General features: G+C 53.9%; 1 protein-coding gene across 1 annotated transcript in view; it reads left to right on the top strand.

The window, feature by feature from the left end:
- Positions 1-16412, top strand: part of CRTAC1 (cartilage acidic protein 1) — a 125564-nt gene that overhangs the window by 72354 nt on the left and 36798 nt on the right. The window contains exon 3 of the mRNA XM_004681019.2: positions 4694-4890. Coding sequence (XP_004681076.2) covers positions 4694-4890 — 197 coding nt within the window. The remainder of the gene's footprint in view (positions 1-4693; positions 4891-16412) is intronic.

Consider the following 16412-nt stretch of genomic DNA (forward strand, 5'->3'; position numbering starts at 1 on the left):
CGCACTCAATACGGAGGTGACAGGGAGGCAGAAGACAGTCCCAGTCTCATAAGCTTATGGGAGAAATGGGCAATTGGCAGGAAAACAAATGAAAGCAGGAGTGTGATGCCATGATTGGAATGGGGCTGGGGAGCTCCCTCCAAGGATGTTAAGGTGAGATGGGATGACTGCACAGGAGGGAAGTGGGGAGAGAGCCCTAGACAGAGGGGGTGGCCCCACAAGAGGACCCAGGCTGTACTGCGCCTGCAGCAATGTCAGTTCTGAAAAGAGGCCCCCCGTGGGAGGTCAGGAGACAAGTCGGAGCCCAGGCAGGCGTGACACTGGGCCTGGGCCTCATTCTGAAATAATGGGAGGCACGCAGGATCTTAGGCAGGAGAGACACTGATCTGTTTTTGAAAAATAACTGTCTCCAGGGAGAGTGGGGGTGGATTTTATAGGTATGGGGCAAGGGAGGGACAGAGAAAGGAAGCACTCCAGAGATGGTAGCAAGAGGAGGAGGAGAAAGAAAAGACCTGAAGGGTTTTAGGAGGTAGACCAAAGAGTCGGAGGTGAGCACCAGGGGGAAGGAAAGCCCAGACGGATGTCATTTTGGGGGGGGTTGGGGGGCATATGGTAAGAGCTTCATAGCTCCATTTTAGACACTTTCCAGCAGAGATAACAGCGGGTGTGCAAGGGGAGCTGTCAGATGGGCAGTCAGGTCTGAGTCTGACTTGGACTGGGGTTCGGGTTAGAGACCTGAACCGATTTGTGATTGTCAGTCATGGGAATGGAGATTGTCCTCCAGTGAAAGGGGAGAGAGACTGGAAGGGGCCAAGGAACCAGGTCTGGGGACTCCCACATTAGATGGGGAGACCCTGCAAAGCGGGAAGGAGAGGGAACGGAGACAGAGAAGGAAAACCAGATGGCATCCTCAGAGCCAAGGAAGAGGGAAACAGGGCGGTGGGCCCGTGGGGCCGAGAGAAGCAGAGCCACTTGCTCTGGAGAGACGAGAAAGAGCAGGACAGGAAGGGGTCCCCAGACATGGTCACGTGATGGCCGCTAGGGACAGCAATGGGAGCACTTTGCTGGAGTCAGGGCCGAATGCGTGGGAGGTGGAGGGAAGTGGGCGGCAGATGCTTTTAGAAGTTTGGTTCTAAAGGGGAATAAAGAAATACACTGGCAGAGGACCAGAGAGCTCAAGGGGGGACGCTTTGGGTGAAAAACACAAGCACGTGCTCGGAAACTCTCAAAAGGATCACCAGAGATCGTGCCTCGGTTTTTGTTTTTTGTTTTTAATGACAACGTATAATGGTGCAACTTTTCACAGTTTACCAAGTGCTATCACACGCTCTCTCTCACTTACCCTCACAGACAGCCTGCGAGGTACGTAGCAGCCCCGAGTTATACGTGAGGTTGCTGGAGCTTAGAGGAACTGAGTGACAAGCGCAAGATCAGAGCCAGGAAGTGGGAAGGCCGGGCTGCTCTTGGCCTGACTCAGGGCCCCTCTCCATCTGGGCCATCTTCTCCCACTGGACTGGCACCAGAACTGGACAGACTCATGGGTCAGGTCCTGCCGATGACTCTCTAGCTGGTTTCCAGTTGCTTTCCAGCCAGTCCTGTCTGCCTGCTGGCCCTGCCATTGATATTAACAAGTCACAGCTGCTTTTCAAGAACACGGGACTGGGTCCCACTTCCTGGCCCTATTCAACTGAACAGCAAATCCTGCCGACTATCTAGAATTGCCCAACAACCTCCGGCAGATGTCCAAGAGAGGTCCGGCTCCCAGGCATCTCCATTTGGGGACTGGCCAGAGACACCATGGGTGGGTTAGTCACTGCTCCTCGGTCTCCACATCTGTAAAGCCCTGGGGTTGACATGAGACTGAAGTGAGACATGGAGAGAAAGGGTTTAGAAGGTGCCCGGGCCCTGGCAACTGCTTTGCTAATGCTACTCAAGATTAATTTTATTTATTCATTCACTTACCCACTTATTCACTCACTCATTTTTATTTCAACAGCTACTGTATATTTAATCATGAACCCATTATGAAGATAGTCTTCCTTCAGTAAAGTCTTTTCATTACTGCTGGTTTCCAAAATGGCCTCCCCTGCCACTGTGCCAGAGTCTGGCAGTGCCGAGTCTCACTCTTCCTTGTGCTGGACAGGCGCTTGCTGAGTGCCTTCTGTGTGCCAGGCATTGCTCTAGGCACAGCTTCCCGGCCCAGGAAGCATAGGTTGTAATGAGGAGAGTGATGCTGGAATACAGAAAACCAGCCTTGCAGTAGTGAGATGCAAAGCATCTCTGAGTATCCAGAGAAGAGGCTCACACCCAACCAGTCAGGGCAAAGCTCCATGCGACGGCGGGAGGGTGGAGAGAATGAGGACGTTCCCCCGGAGGAAGCAGCTGCAGCTGAGCAAAGCCACAGGAGCCGGAAAGGGCAGAGCCTGTCTAGGGGACACTGCGTGACTGGAGGGGGTATGGCTGGCTGTCCCCGGGAACTGCTAGAGGCTCAGGCATGAGGCCAGCAGAGCCCCGAGAACCCCAGACCTGGTCAAAGGGGAACTGAACACCTGATGCCATAATCCTCCCTGGCAAGGGTCTTGACTGGTGAGAAGCAAATGAAGGCTGAGAGAGCACTCTGAACACTGGGAAATGCTGTGGAATCGTGGGCTCATTCCGCTGTTTTGATACTTTTGGGCATTTCCCGCAGCTACTCGGAAGGAGGAAAAATGCACAGGACTAAGAATGTCGGCATCTGAGGTGTGGGAAGGATAGGTCCAGCCCCTGGAGGAAGCCGAAGGTCCTGCTTCTCTGACCCTTGGCTTCCTTTTCTAGAAAAATGCCTTACTGTCTGCCCTCTGGGGTTACGCAGGGCTCCAGTGAGACAAAGCAAGTGTACGGACTTTGGACGAGACCTACTGTGCCAGAACTCTGTTGCCTGTCAAGAGGCAGGTGTGGTGACCGTTAGGGACTACGGTGAGAGGCGCCCCTGACTCTGCTGGCTGGAATCACTGCGGCGGGGCTGAGGCCCAGCATCCTAACCCTCCCACACAGCCACAGCCGCACCGGCCACACGGAGCCTTGACGCGGCCCCAGACCTCTTCGTCAAGCCCTCGCAGGCACAACCTCCATCACCCGGCGCTGACTCAGCCCCCAGTGAGCTCTCGCTCCTTCGTACACACTTGGGTGCCAAGAGGCGCCCAGCCAGTTGCTCCCCCAAACTTCACTGGCTTTACATCTCTGTGATGAGGAGTCGGCCAAGTTGGATCTATTTCAGGAAAGCAAGAAGTGATTTCTCTCAAAGACCTTGGAGAGTTCTTTCTGCCCTCCCCGAAGTGTTCTCAGCCAGGGAGCATCCAGGGCTGGCAGCTGAGCCTCACGCAGGATGTACTCGTTCGCTGGGTTAAAACAAAGGCAGAGGCGGGGGACTAATGGATGCGGTTGGCCGGGTTTCTTTGAGAGCCTGGCAGGCTGGCACTCCCAGGAGGCAGAGGGGGCCTCCAGGCAGTCATGGTGCACTGCCTGGGGGTGACCTTGGGCACGGAGCTTTCTACAGAGGCAAAGGCGATGGCCAGAAATTGACTGTAGGACACCTGAGTTTTCATGATTCAGACTTGAGCTCTGAGGCCTCATTCATTCCCAACAGATTTTTATTGAGCATCTATTGGGTGCCAGGCACTGGTCTAGACCTGGGGAACAAAGCCCAGAGTTCTGCCCTCCCGGAGTAGCATTTGAGTGGGGAGACAGAGAAGGAAGGAGCTAACGAGAAAGTAGAGGATGGTTCACAGGTGGGAAAAGCTGAGGAAAGAGGAGGGGGATGGGCTAGGGCTTATCGGGTGTGGTTTTCAGAATCGAGCAGGGAAAACAATTGAGTAAAGACCTGAGGGAGGTGAGGGGGGAGACAGCCACGTGGGTATCTGGCAGAGGGAAGAGTAAGTGCAAAGTCCCCGAGGCAAGTACAAGCCTGGGGGCTCATGCAGCTGCCGGAGGGGACCAGGAGAGATGAGGACTGATAAGCCTTTAAAATCTTCAAAACAGACCCAGCAAGTTCATCTCCCACTTCAGATGTGTTCATATTCCCTCGTCCGAAATGCTAATTTCATACTACTGTTTTTTTTTATTTTGTTCAGAAAGTCATTCCAAACCAGTGCCTTCTGCTCCTCTTGGGCTCACTCACACAAGAACTGCCAGAAAGTCCAAAGGCCCTAGTTCCAAATAACCATGCTGTGTTACCTTGGGCAGGGCACTTAACCTCTCTGGGCCTCAGTCTTCCCAAAGAAATTCAGTTGCCTCATTTGTAAAATGGACTTATAATGAATACAGCTTCCCACACCTGCCCCACTTGATAGTTTTCATTTTAAACTAATGAGAGTCTATGAATAAAGGTGGCTTTTCATTGAAATGGGCAAGATCAAAATGTCAGGGAAGTTTTTGTTTGCTTCAGCAGAGCCTGAGGTGAGGGGTTGGCTGCCCACTCCCCTCCACCACCCTGCTCCTTATATTGTGTCCCAGTTGATTTGTCCTGCCTGGGTCTGTATCTGCTTAGGGACACTCACCAAACACCCAAGGACCCCCAAGACAAGGATCCTGAGGGTCCCCAGCAGCGCTGTGGGGCTGACCTGTCTGGGAGGACTCATTGCTCCATTGCTCTACTTGGGTGGAGCTGGGTGGGCCCAGTGCTCCCCCCAAACCTCCTTCCCCACCCCTCCTCCAGGTACAATGGTCCCAACCTGGTTCTGAAGTACGACCGGGCCCGGAAGCGGCTGGTGAACATCGCTGTTGATGAGCGCAGCTCCCCCTACTACGCACTGCGGGACCGGCAGGGCTATGCCATTGGGGTCACGGCCTGTGACATCGACGGGGATGGCCGGGAGGAGATCTACTTCCTCAACACCAACAATGCCTTCTCAGGTAAGGGTTGGCGGCCCTGGGCCTCAACACCAGATGTGCCTTGAGCCCCAGCCTTCCGCCGCTCCTGTGACTGGCTGCTCCAGGCTCAGCCCCTCCTCCTCCAGGGCCTCACTGTCCAGCAGACACCCAGGATCACACCTTCGCTTGCTCTCGCGCAGGGCCCCTGAGCTAGATGAAGGTGCGTAAGCACCCCTTTCTGCAGCACCCCTCCCCCGCCCCCCCAAGCCATCGCTCCTGACCACCCTCTGTCCTGTGGTAGTGACTCAACCACTCATCACTTCTCCCCTGGGCAGCTGCTGTAGCCACCAGACTCCCTGGAACCACCTCCCGTGCTGCTTCTAGGAGACCTTTTAAAAATGCTTTGGAAGTGGGCATGGCCCCCTCGGCTTTCCGATGAACTCACTTATTCACCCCACAGATTCGAGCCAAGTACCTTTTTCCATGCAACTTGGAGGCAGATAAACCTTGAGCTCATGGAGCCTGTCTGAGCTCAGAGCACCTCTGTATCTCCCGGGGGCTGTGTCCCTGCAGATGCTGGGCTGTGGCCTCCTCAGCACCCTCCTCCCGTGGCAGAAAATGGCAAAGGTGATGTGCACCTTACTTGTTGTTTGTGTTATACCTGGTCTTGACAGATAGGCCCGGGACAGCACACGGGCAGCCAAAAAAAGGGCAGAGAGACTTGGGACAGCACAGAGATCGGGCCGGAGATTTGGCAAGGCTCACACACTCGCAGGCTACGATGCTGCTGCCGGTCCAGGGACCACACTTTGAGTAGCATGGTCCTGCATTCTAGGGACTGGACAAGGGAAACTGACGCATGGGGGGTGGGGGTGAAAGAATAGTAGCAATGGAGTAGCTGTAGCTTGTGTCCACCTGCTGTGACTCAGGCCCTAACCTAAGTGCTTCACATTGTCTCACTAAAGCCTCAGGGCAGCTCCAGGGGCCAGGTTCTGGGGCATCCCCCATACAGTCGAGGACATTGAGGCAAAAGTCATACGGTTTGCCCAAGACCACCAGCAGATATGTTTAAGACTCAAACCTAGGGGTCTGACTCCGGATTTATCCTTTCAATCAGCACACTCAATCCTAGGCCCCAGTAGAGTATGTGGCCATAGTGGGTGTTCAGGTTTCCTCCGGGGAGCGATGTTCCTGGGGCTGCAGGTGGAGGTGTCCCCAACCCCTGACCCTCAAGTTCTCACCTGTCTGACCTCTGCTCACTAGGCTGGAGTCTGTGGCCACAGGGTCCTCCCGAGGGTCCAGCACCTCCCTCGTGTCCCTAGGGGACAGGCGAGACATGCCCGGACCCCTCCAGATATCAGCAGCTTCTTGGGAAGGTCGTCCTGTGGTTCAGACCTGTCACTCACCAGCCTGGAGCCTCCCAACCTCCTAGAGGCAGGTGACTGCCTGGCCATGGGGACCACGAACCCTGGGCCCTGCATACGTGTCACATACACATACACTGGCCTTCCCCTGGGCCCACCATGTTGTCCCTACCAGTTGCTGAGCCCAAGCCAGGATCCAGCCCCCAGACTGCCCTGATGTTAGCCCGGCTACTTGCTTGAATGGGAGGGGAAGAGGTTGGGGCCGGTGCCAGGGGCAGGGGCGGGCAGGGCTGGCAGCCAGCCAGCCTTGTGCAGCCAAGAAACAATGAGGCACAGCCCCAAGTGGTGTTTTATGGGTTTTCATCTCATCTTGCCACCGAGTGAGGCCTGAGAGATAGTAATTATCCCTACACAAATATCAGGGCATGATTACCCAGCTGGATTTACTGCCCTCTCTCCAACCAAGCCAAGATTGGATTAGGACACAATTAATTGATGGGCTCATCAACCCTTTCCTGTGGGGCAAGGTCAGGAGGGGAGCAGCGGCAAGGGACAGCTGTGGGATGAGTCCCAGGAAGATGCTGGAGGGCAGGAGAGCAAGCAGAAGTGGAGCAACACGCAAGGGGGGTGTGGTGAGGCCCCGGGAGCGGGGTGCCAGAGGAAGGCGACAGGCCTTCCTTCCCCGCACCGAGCTCAGGCACCGGGATGGGACCTGTCAGGTGTCTGGAGCAGCAGCCCCTTCTACGTGCCGAGTGTTTTCTGCTGGACATTCTCAGCCCAGCCTGACGTCGGAATCTCCTGGGGGTTTTCAACACTCCCAGTCCCCCAAGTGAAGCCCAGACCAGTGCAATTCATCCCTCTGGGGGTAGGGCCAGTTATCCGAACTCAGGTGATCCCCAGGGTAGGAGAGATTGAGGGTCACTTCTCTGGAGTCGTGTGGGCCCCATTCCCAGCCTACTGGAGCCACAGTCATTCCCTAGAGGACTAATTCAGCTAGTGGACAAATATTTAGTGAGCACCTGCTATGTGCCAGGCACTATTCGAAGCACTGAGGAGACCCGGTGAATGAAACAGACAAGACCCCTGCCGGGGGGAAGTTTATACTCTCCCTGGTTCAGCCTCATCTTTCTCTAGGTATCTGACCACCACCCTGTGCCAGTCCTCTGGGTCTAGGCTGCTTGACAAAATCCCTGTATTGGTCATTTTGTAGCTTCCCCTGGTCCATCAAGCCCTCAAATATCCTAACAGCACAATAAAAACTTGACAAATAATTCCAAGAAGACAATGTGTGGCCCACCAGCCCTGAGAGGCAGCGTATCACAGCGAGGCCAGGCCCAGGGGGCCCTCCCTCCGAAAGTCTGGGCCACCCCGCTCGAAGGCACACGTGTTCACCTGGGGAGGCTGGAGCCAGACCCTAGGGCTGGGGTAAGGAGGGTAGTGCCCAGCAGCCGCTGTCCCGAGCGGGCACCTCTCAGTGACCTGCTGTGGCTTTGAGGGATGCATGTGGGTTTGAGTTAGCATTTCAGCTGAGGATTCAGTTCACTGGCTCACTGACAGTGGGCCGCTGCGCAGCCAGGACACTGGTGTCACGTCAGCACATCGCTGCTGCCCCGACCCCCGTGGGGCCCCAAGGGCCTTCCTAAGAGACCACAGCAGCCCACCTCAGCCATGGCTGATGCCAGGGACGCGTTTGGCCTGTGCCAAAGCGTAGGCGGGGTTACGGAGTGAAGGAGGGGTTCTCCTCCTCTCCCCCAGCCAGCCTGTGGGATGTCAGTCTCAAGGTCCTGGCAGAGGGCTGAGACCTTGCATCCTAGCCATGCCCTGGAGGGTCTCAGTCTATGCGAACCTGAGACCTGTCCCTTGCCTTCTGAGTGACCTTGGGCAATGTACTTGACCTCTTTCAATGTCAACCCCTTCATCTGTAGAACAGGGAAAGTCCTATCAATTTCGTAAGTCCGGCTTCCGCCAGTGCTCCGCAGACTATATCCAAAGCCCTTACCATCACCTCCAGCAACTTCCTGTGGGAGCCACCCAGCCTTTCCCGACGCTTCCTCCTGCTCACCATGTTCCCACACGAGGCCCTGTACTTGCTGTTCCCTCTACCCAAAATGCTTCTCCACTCTTCTCAGGGCTCACCCTTCATCCAGGCCCCTTCTCAGATGAGATCTTCCCTGAACACCTTGGAATCTTCCCTTTCTTTCACACTGTAGGTCCTTAATCAGCTTTATTTCTCATCATAGCACTTACCATGGCCTGAAAGTAGCTTATTTATGAGTTATTAGTTGTTCATCTCCTACTCTACAACTCAACTCCTTGGCTACTGAGACTTTGTCTCATTTGCTGCTATATCTCCAAGACCCAAAGAAGCACTTCAGTTACTCTGTACACATTTAGTACTGAGGCAATGAATGAACAACTGAGACAATGAATGAAAGCACATGTTAATGGTGCCTGGAACTGGACTATGGTGCCTAGGACTCCTTACCTGCTCTCTAAGCAATAGCTGCTTCAATTCTGAGCTTTTAAAAGCTTTCTGGGTGGCACAGACCTCCATGCTGACCCATAGAAGTGTCCCTGGGATCAGATAGAGAAAGGAACGGTCAGGGCTATGTAGTGAAGGGTCTTGTGAAAGCGAGACGCCTCTGACATGAAGGGACCTAGTGTGTATGGGTCCAGGGTTAAGAATTGGGAAGTAGGTAAAAGGGACAGAAAGGAGGCGAATCCCAAGAAAGCCTGCACCAGGAAATCAGCTTATTGTGCAACTAACCGGGTAAGCATGAGCCAGTGTATTCCAGGCACCAACGTGTGGTGAAAACCAGGCAGGAGGTTTGCAGGGCAAAGAAGGCAAGAGGCAAGTGAGGCCCCTCCCTCCACAGCCAGGATCCCAGGACGTCCTGTAGCTCCTGGTCAGAGTCCATGCCCTGGCGTCCCACACTTAGCACCCCCATTACTTCACTGCAAGGTCCCGAGCGCTCCTGCCCACGTCACATGGCAACAGGAGCATGGTAGGTTGGTGGAAACTGTGATCCTCACCACTCACCTATTTTTCATCATACAGGTCAATAGAATAGTCCCTGACCAACTGCTGTCTTCAGTCCTCATATACCTCCTTCCTTTCCTCTGTAAATAGTATTGTGCTGAACTCTCAGTGTAAGAAAACTTACTGCTCTTTTCATTTCCCCATCAGTTTCAGGTATTATTTTATGTTTTCCCTGAGAGTTCTTGCTCTTTTCACAGCTGTATAGTAATCCATTGCATAGCTTTGCTGATGGTGGACTTGGCTTTCTGTTGGTGAAGTTATGTCGTTTGCCATCTTTTGTCCTTACAAACAATGCCACTGAATGAATGTTTGTCCAACATGACATTTTCTACAGTTGCAGGTATGTGTGTTCAATAAGTTTATAGAAATGGAGTCGCTATGTCAAAGGAATATACCTGTGTGGTTTTGATAGACATTGCCAAATTGGCTTCAGAGGGACAGGAATAATTACATTCTCATCAGCTCTGAGTGAGTATTTGTCACTAGTCTCACAACTCAGTGTCATCATTTTTTTAATTGCCAATCAGATAGGGGAAAAATGGTATCTAAGTGCAGTCTGAGTTTTTGTTTTTCTTAAAATGAGTGAGGCTGAGCACATTTTTATATATTTGAATCTCTCATCTGCTCATAGCCTTTTCCCATTTTCCCCTATTGATTATTGACCTTTTTCTTATTGATTTGTAACACCTCTTTATAAATTAGGGAAATTACCCTTCTGTCTGTAATACACATTACAAATAGCTTCCCTTGTTTGTCATTTTTCTTGTCTGTGTTCTTGTTGGCTTTGCAATGTGGAAAATTTTTATTTTTGTGAACTGGATTTATCACTCTTCTTTGATGACTTCTGGGCTCTGTTACACCTAGTCCTTCAGCAGGGACTTTTGCAGCTGGTGCCAGGGAGGAGGGGACCAGGGCCCTGCCCTTCAGCCTCTGCCGGCACAGCAGAGGAGCTATCTGCTCTTGAGAGGGACCCTTGCCCAGCAGCCCTTCACCCACACAGTTCCAACGGCACCCCAACAGTGTATTCCCTGCTTTCCAGCCCGGCAGCTTTGGCAACAGCTGGAAGTTCATACAAATGCAGAATCTTGGATCCCACTGCAGACCGCTAGACCAGAATCTGCATTTTAACGAAACCTAGGGCTTCCTGTGTCTGGGAAAGCCCTGAGGTCCACCCTCTTTTCCTAGGGCCCTCTAGGCCCCAAAGTGGATCCTAGGGTCACCTGGTCCCATCACACTTTCCTTGGTTGCAAAGTTCTGATTTTCAGCCCACCCCAGGCTGCCCCGTTTAGGAGGGGAGCTCACGAGTACTCCGGCCCCTTGGCCGACCCCACGAAGCCTCGTCAGCATGAGGCTCCATAAAAAGCAAGGATGGGGCCAAGGCTATCAGGTAGCGCCATGAAGGGGTTGGGGCCCTGGAGCCATTTCCTCGGCCCTGACACAGAAGTTTCCTTGGGAGTTGGGGCCTGGCCCCCGAGTCCCACCCCAGCTTTCATATGAGGGATGAGGCAGTGAGCCAGGCTCCAGCGCGAAGCTGAGCATTGTCACCTAGCAGTGCTGTGCAGCTCACTTCTGAGCCCCAATTTCTCTGTCAAATGTCACCCTGACTCTGTGGACAGGGCTCAGTGAGCTAATGTGGGTGAAGCCCCTGGCAAGGGTTGGTGGGATTTCCCTTCTCACCCTAGAATGGAAGAAGGGAGACTGAAGTCAGAAATCATATGGGGCCTGTATTCATTCTTCTCAAAAATGTCCTTTGCCTGAATGTTCTCTTCTGGGGCCATCTTTGCTTTGATGGGTTTCCAGTAACTAAGTCTCATAAAGCTCTTGTACTTAGTGTCACCGTGTCTTTGGAGATATGCTTTATGTTGAGGACCTGCATGCCCTGGAACCCCCCAGAGACCATGGTGATGGCGATGAGGAGGGTGGTGGTGGTGATAGTGGAAGTGATAATGATGATAGTGGCATTATTATTTATTAAACTTATATCGTCACCGGTGTTGTTTCTAGTATTTTATGTACGTTATCTCATTTCAGCTCGCAACAACCTGATAAGTAGTTGGCCATTATCATTATCCTCTTTGAGAGAGATTAAGAAAGACAACCCAGGCCGCATTGCAGGGACCCCTTTGCCTTATGCATGAAGTTGGCTCAGCCCTCTGCAGAGCCTCAGGTATTTGCCAGCCCTCTCCTGGCTACCCATGCCAATAATGCCAACCCATGAGTCAGGTCATCTCCCTGGCAAGGGACACCCTGAGGGAGAGGCTCTGAGGTCACTGGTCTTTTAGAAGAGCCCTTACTAACTCCCCTTCCCAGGGGTTCCAAAGTGGCCTCTGGGGCGGAGCTGGAATGGGTGAGGAGGCAGGTTGGTGAACTGACTGGCTTGATCGTCCTCAACACAGAACCTTCCCTCTTTCTGTCTGTCTGGTGATGTCCCCCTGCCCTCTCTTCCCCCTAGCCCAACGTGGCTGTCCCCGGGACTCAGTTTGAGGCCCTGGTCTTGCCCTCTGTCCAGCTCCAGTGCAGTGACTGCAAGCTGACCCCGTGGGCACGCCTTCTCAGCCTGACTGAAGCCAAACTCTTGACGCCCGGCTGACTGCTGCTGTCACTGTCCACACTTTGCTCTGCTCTACCACATCTCAAAATGCCCCTGCCCTTCCTGCCCAGCCTCTGGCCTCCAGCCTCCTGCTCCTCCTCCTCACGGCCACTCATCCCCCAGGGTGGAACCCGAGTTACTGTAAAAGTGACAGGGCCTTCGCTTTCTTCCTTGCTCGCCCACTCTTCGCTCCCCTGCTGGGGAAGCTTTCTGTAAGCACTGTCTTCCCAGCTCACAAAGCACAAATGGCCCCTTCTTCACTTTCCTGGGATTAGTGGGTGTCTCCTTCTACGTTTCTCCTCCTCCGCCTGCACAGATCCCTTCTGGGCACATCCTAGGTCACCCACCCCTCCTGCCTAGAGCACCAGCCTGTCACACTGCCTAAGCCAAAGAGAACAGGCTCAGAACTCAGACCTGGGTTTCAGTCTGCAGTCGCTCGCTAGCTCGGTGAGCTTGGACAAGTGTCACAACCTCTCTGCCCCTCAGCTTCTCCACCTGTAAAATGGGGCCACACTGCTTCTTAGGGCGGCTGTGGGGTTTAGATGAGGCGCCGGTTGTGAAATAAGTGCTTCTCACGGGCCTCGCAAGATGAAGTGTGCTAGGCGAGTTACGGTGCCCTTTCCAGGCCTCGTTCAGATGCCTCCTCCATGAAGCCCCTGATCGGGGTCCCCTGTGCCACTCCATCCTGATTCCATGGCATCTTCCCATGGTGGTCCCTCACCCTGTCTTGCCCCCGGGGGTTCTACTAGCTGCTGAGTCTTAAGCAAGCTGGTCCTTTGTCTCACATACTTTAGGCTCTTTGTCTGTAAATAGCCGTGGGGGTTGGTGAGGGCTAGAGAGGGTCATTTGTGAAGTGCCTGGCACTTGGAAAGTGTCACAAGTACGTTACATGCTATGAGTTTTACTACTGGCCCTTGGCATCTGCTCCACCTGCCTGTCCTGTTGCCAGCTGATTTGCGGGCATGCTCAGTCAGGGACAAAGATGCCCACTTCCCTGTGACACCTCTAGCACCTGGCACCCAGCAGGGCCTGGTGGGTACCACAGCCTCATCCACCGGCCTGGCAGCAACTGGCAGATCTCCCCGACTGTCAGATCTTCCAGGCTCCTTTAATACCAAGGTCCCAAGTCAGGTGGGACTGGAAATCAGCAAATGGGCTCTCCCAGCAGCCCCCTACTCTGCTCTTGAACCCCCTCCCACTTCTCCAGGCCTCCCCCAGCTCAGGGTCTCCCCAAGGACTCAGAAGAGCCCTTTCCTCCTCCGCCCTCATGACTGTCCCAACTCAGCGAGGGCACCCGGGGCAGAATGCAGCTACAAGGAGCCCCGGGCAGGATTGCACACTGACACGGGCCGGGGGCCAGTGCTGAGTGTTTATTACCTGTGCCATCGACCCGCACAGCTCACTGTTTATCTGTCTTCCTGACACACCTAATTACCCAGGTTGCAGCTGCCAGAGCGTTCGCTCTTCCTAAATCACGGGCTCCCACCCCTGCTGTCGCCCAGGCCTCCAGGCCTCTGCCTGCAGAAGGGCTGCCATTGATTTTGCCGTTCCCATTTATGATCTACAAGGCTCTGCATCACTGTTGCACATTTTACCTTAATTAGTTTATTCTTCTGGGCGTCCCTGGTCAGCTTGGAAGCCAGGAGGCTGGAACAAGGGAAGAGGCTAACAATACATGGCACCCTAACCCCTCTGGCCACAAAGCCCAGCACCTGACCAACACCCTAGGACAGCAATTTGCTAAGAACAGTGCCTGCTATGGATGTGCTGCAGGAAAGGGTTCCATGGTCAAGTGCATTTGGGAAAGGCTGAATTAAATAAAATCTAACCTGTAATTTACTGCAGGGTTTACAGAGCTTTGCATAGACTGATGTCTACCGAGCACCTCCCAGAGGGGGTTGGAGTACTTGGTCATTCCCAAGCGCAGATCATGACGAAACCTTTTCTCCAGAAGCTGAGAGATCAGAGTTCTCTAAAACAGACTTTGTGAACAGTTGTCTTGGGTAGGGAGGGGGAATTGGAGGTGACGAGGCAAACAGGTCGCGAGAGTCAACCAGGGGCCCATCTTCTCCTGTTGGCTAGTGCGGGCAGGAACTTGGGGACTTGAGAAAATCCCCCCACATCCCCCCCGAAGCTCTCCAGAGCCCCAGCTGCTGGCAGCTGTTTTCTCCCCCAGGCCCAAGCTTTGGTAGAATTTAGCTTCAGTATTTCTATTTGTGCTGGTGGTAGCATCTAAAGGGGCCCTGATTTGACAGAGAAGGGCAAGGGTCACTTGCTGTTGGTGAAGGCTGGAGACCTGGAAGCCTGTGGGGCCCACTCGGAGGCCCCCAGGCACTAGGAAGTGATGACAAGCCCGCCGCTGCCCAGGGAGCCCGTGGGGACGGCAGCCTGAAATCCTGCAGCCCTGAAATCCAGAGCACTCTGGAAGTCTCAGGTGCTTTTTTTAAGTTTGCGGGAAAGTGAATTGATAGCAAAACCTGTCCTGAGATGATGGGAACTATTTATAGACTTTATTTATCCCACTTGGTGTGAATATTCATATATTTCACTGCAGAAATATTAATGTGTTTAATTACAGGGTACTGCCCCAGTCCCTGCTGGGGTGTTATGCAATAAATGGTATGTGCACTGTTACCTTTCTAAAACATAAAGGGGGGAGTCTAAATCCCTGAACACATCCAGTCCCCAGGGTTGCAGCCAGGGCCTGAGCACCCAGGGGCCTGTCTGACCCATGGCCACCGTGCCAGGGTGGCCCTGTGTCTCCTCCTGAAATTCCACAGCTGCGCTGAGGAGCAGAGCTGCCTCCCAACTCTCAGATAAGAAAACCACATTGAAAGAGGATAAGGAATTGACCAAAATGAGGGGATGGGAGCCAGAGCAGATGCTAGCTCAGTCACTGAGGCCAAGCCCGGTGCTTCTGCAGGAAGTGGCTCTTGAGAGCCCTGCGGCCCCCATCACGGCTGTGGCTTCTTGGCCCCAGTGTCCACCAGAAGAAGCACCTGCAGGTCTCCTGGGTCTCTCCCAGCCCCCGGGCAGGCCATTCCCCCTGGACAGGCCTCCCCATAGAGGGTCAAGCAGCAGGCCCAGCTCCCTGCTGTGTGGTGGGTGTTTCGGAGGTCAACTCCAGACCCACAGCTGTGTTCCTGCAGGTTCCTGAGATCTCAGGAGGCCCCATGGGGGGCACAGAGAGATCAGACTCTCATCTTCTAGGCAGAGGAGCCTCAGGAATCTTTTTTTTTTTTTAAGATTTATTTATTTGTACATACAGAACTGGGGTACAGGCCAGAGGTACAGGGGTGGTGAGAGGATTCACCAGAGACAGAGTGGGGAGCAGAACAGGCAGATTGATGAAGTACACTGCCGAGGGGAGCAGTGGGCGGGTCAGGAGAGGTCTGCCGCGCCATGTGGTCACCTCCGGGGCAGGCAGGGATCGAACTCATACGGAAGTGGCTTTAGCTTCTTAGTGCTGTGCTTTAACCAGCTGCGCCACCAGGGAGGGCCTGAGGAATCCTTTTGACACTGCCTCACACAGCTCCCACTCACACACACCCTCAGGTAATCCTTCTCACACTGGTTCACTCACCGGTTCTCACACACTTTTCCACGTTCCCCCTCACTCTCTAGCACTTTCTCACACTCACTCTCACATTCACTTCCTGCTCTCAGGCACCCTCACAGGCACTCTCACTCCCTCATCCATTCACTCTCACAGCTGCTGGTGCCCGCAAGCCCCTGAGGGGCAGAGCCAGTGTCCCTGCAGGACCTTGGAGAGCGCCTCATCTATGCAATGGCAATAATCATCCCCAGCACCTACCACTTCGGGACATGCAGTGCCAGTGCTCGAATGTGTGTTATATCACTTATTCTCAGGGTGAATTTGAGTGTGCTTGTTACTTACAAATAAGATAACTGAGCCTCAGCGATACTAAGCTACTAGCCCAAAGCCAACAGCTACAACTGAAAAGTAGAATCCAGGTAGAACCAAGGCAGGGATGTGACATGTCCTCTAATCTTCAGTCCTCGACTGCTGTGCTGTTCTGGTCCCCCTGGGGTAAGCCCCAAGTGTCCCCTGGGCCAACCAGAGATCCAGCTTCCCCAGGCTCCCTTCCCCCAGTTCCTCCCCCTGCTCCTCTCCTGTATTTCCCAAGCTGGTCCCCAGAGGTAGAACATAATCCCCTCTAAAATAGAAATGTTTGGGCCTCACATTAGCAGGAAATAAACCACGGGTGAGAGTGGGGGGAAAGCACTTCCTAGCAGTCTCAGAAGAGCAAGCCTCTGGACCTCGCTCCCTCCCCCTCCCAGAGCAGCCTTTTAGCCAGGAATAAGCTCGGGAGTACATGTGGTGTGTTGTAGGGTGCCCGCACGTATGACTTCCTACACTGGGGTCCTTAGCCTCTATCCACTTCTCAAAGGAGTCTGTATCCAAAAGAGGTGGAGACCGCCATGTCTGGGCTCCCCAGTCCTGGAAGCAGGGCTCTCCCAGGGGGCTGCCCAGACCCCTCAGCCCACCTGAGTGCTGCCGTCCTGCTCCCCTGGGGGTGGAGGTGACACACGTACCAGAGCTCAGCAC

This window comes from Condylura cristata, unplaced genomic scaffold (assembly GCF_000260355.1).
Source record: "Condylura cristata isolate star-nosed mole 26May11 unplaced genomic scaffold, ConCri1.0 scaffold00011, whole genome shotgun sequence".
In the NCBI taxonomy this organism is placed as follows: Eukaryota; Metazoa; Chordata; class Mammalia; order Eulipotyphla; family Talpidae; genus Condylura; species Condylura cristata.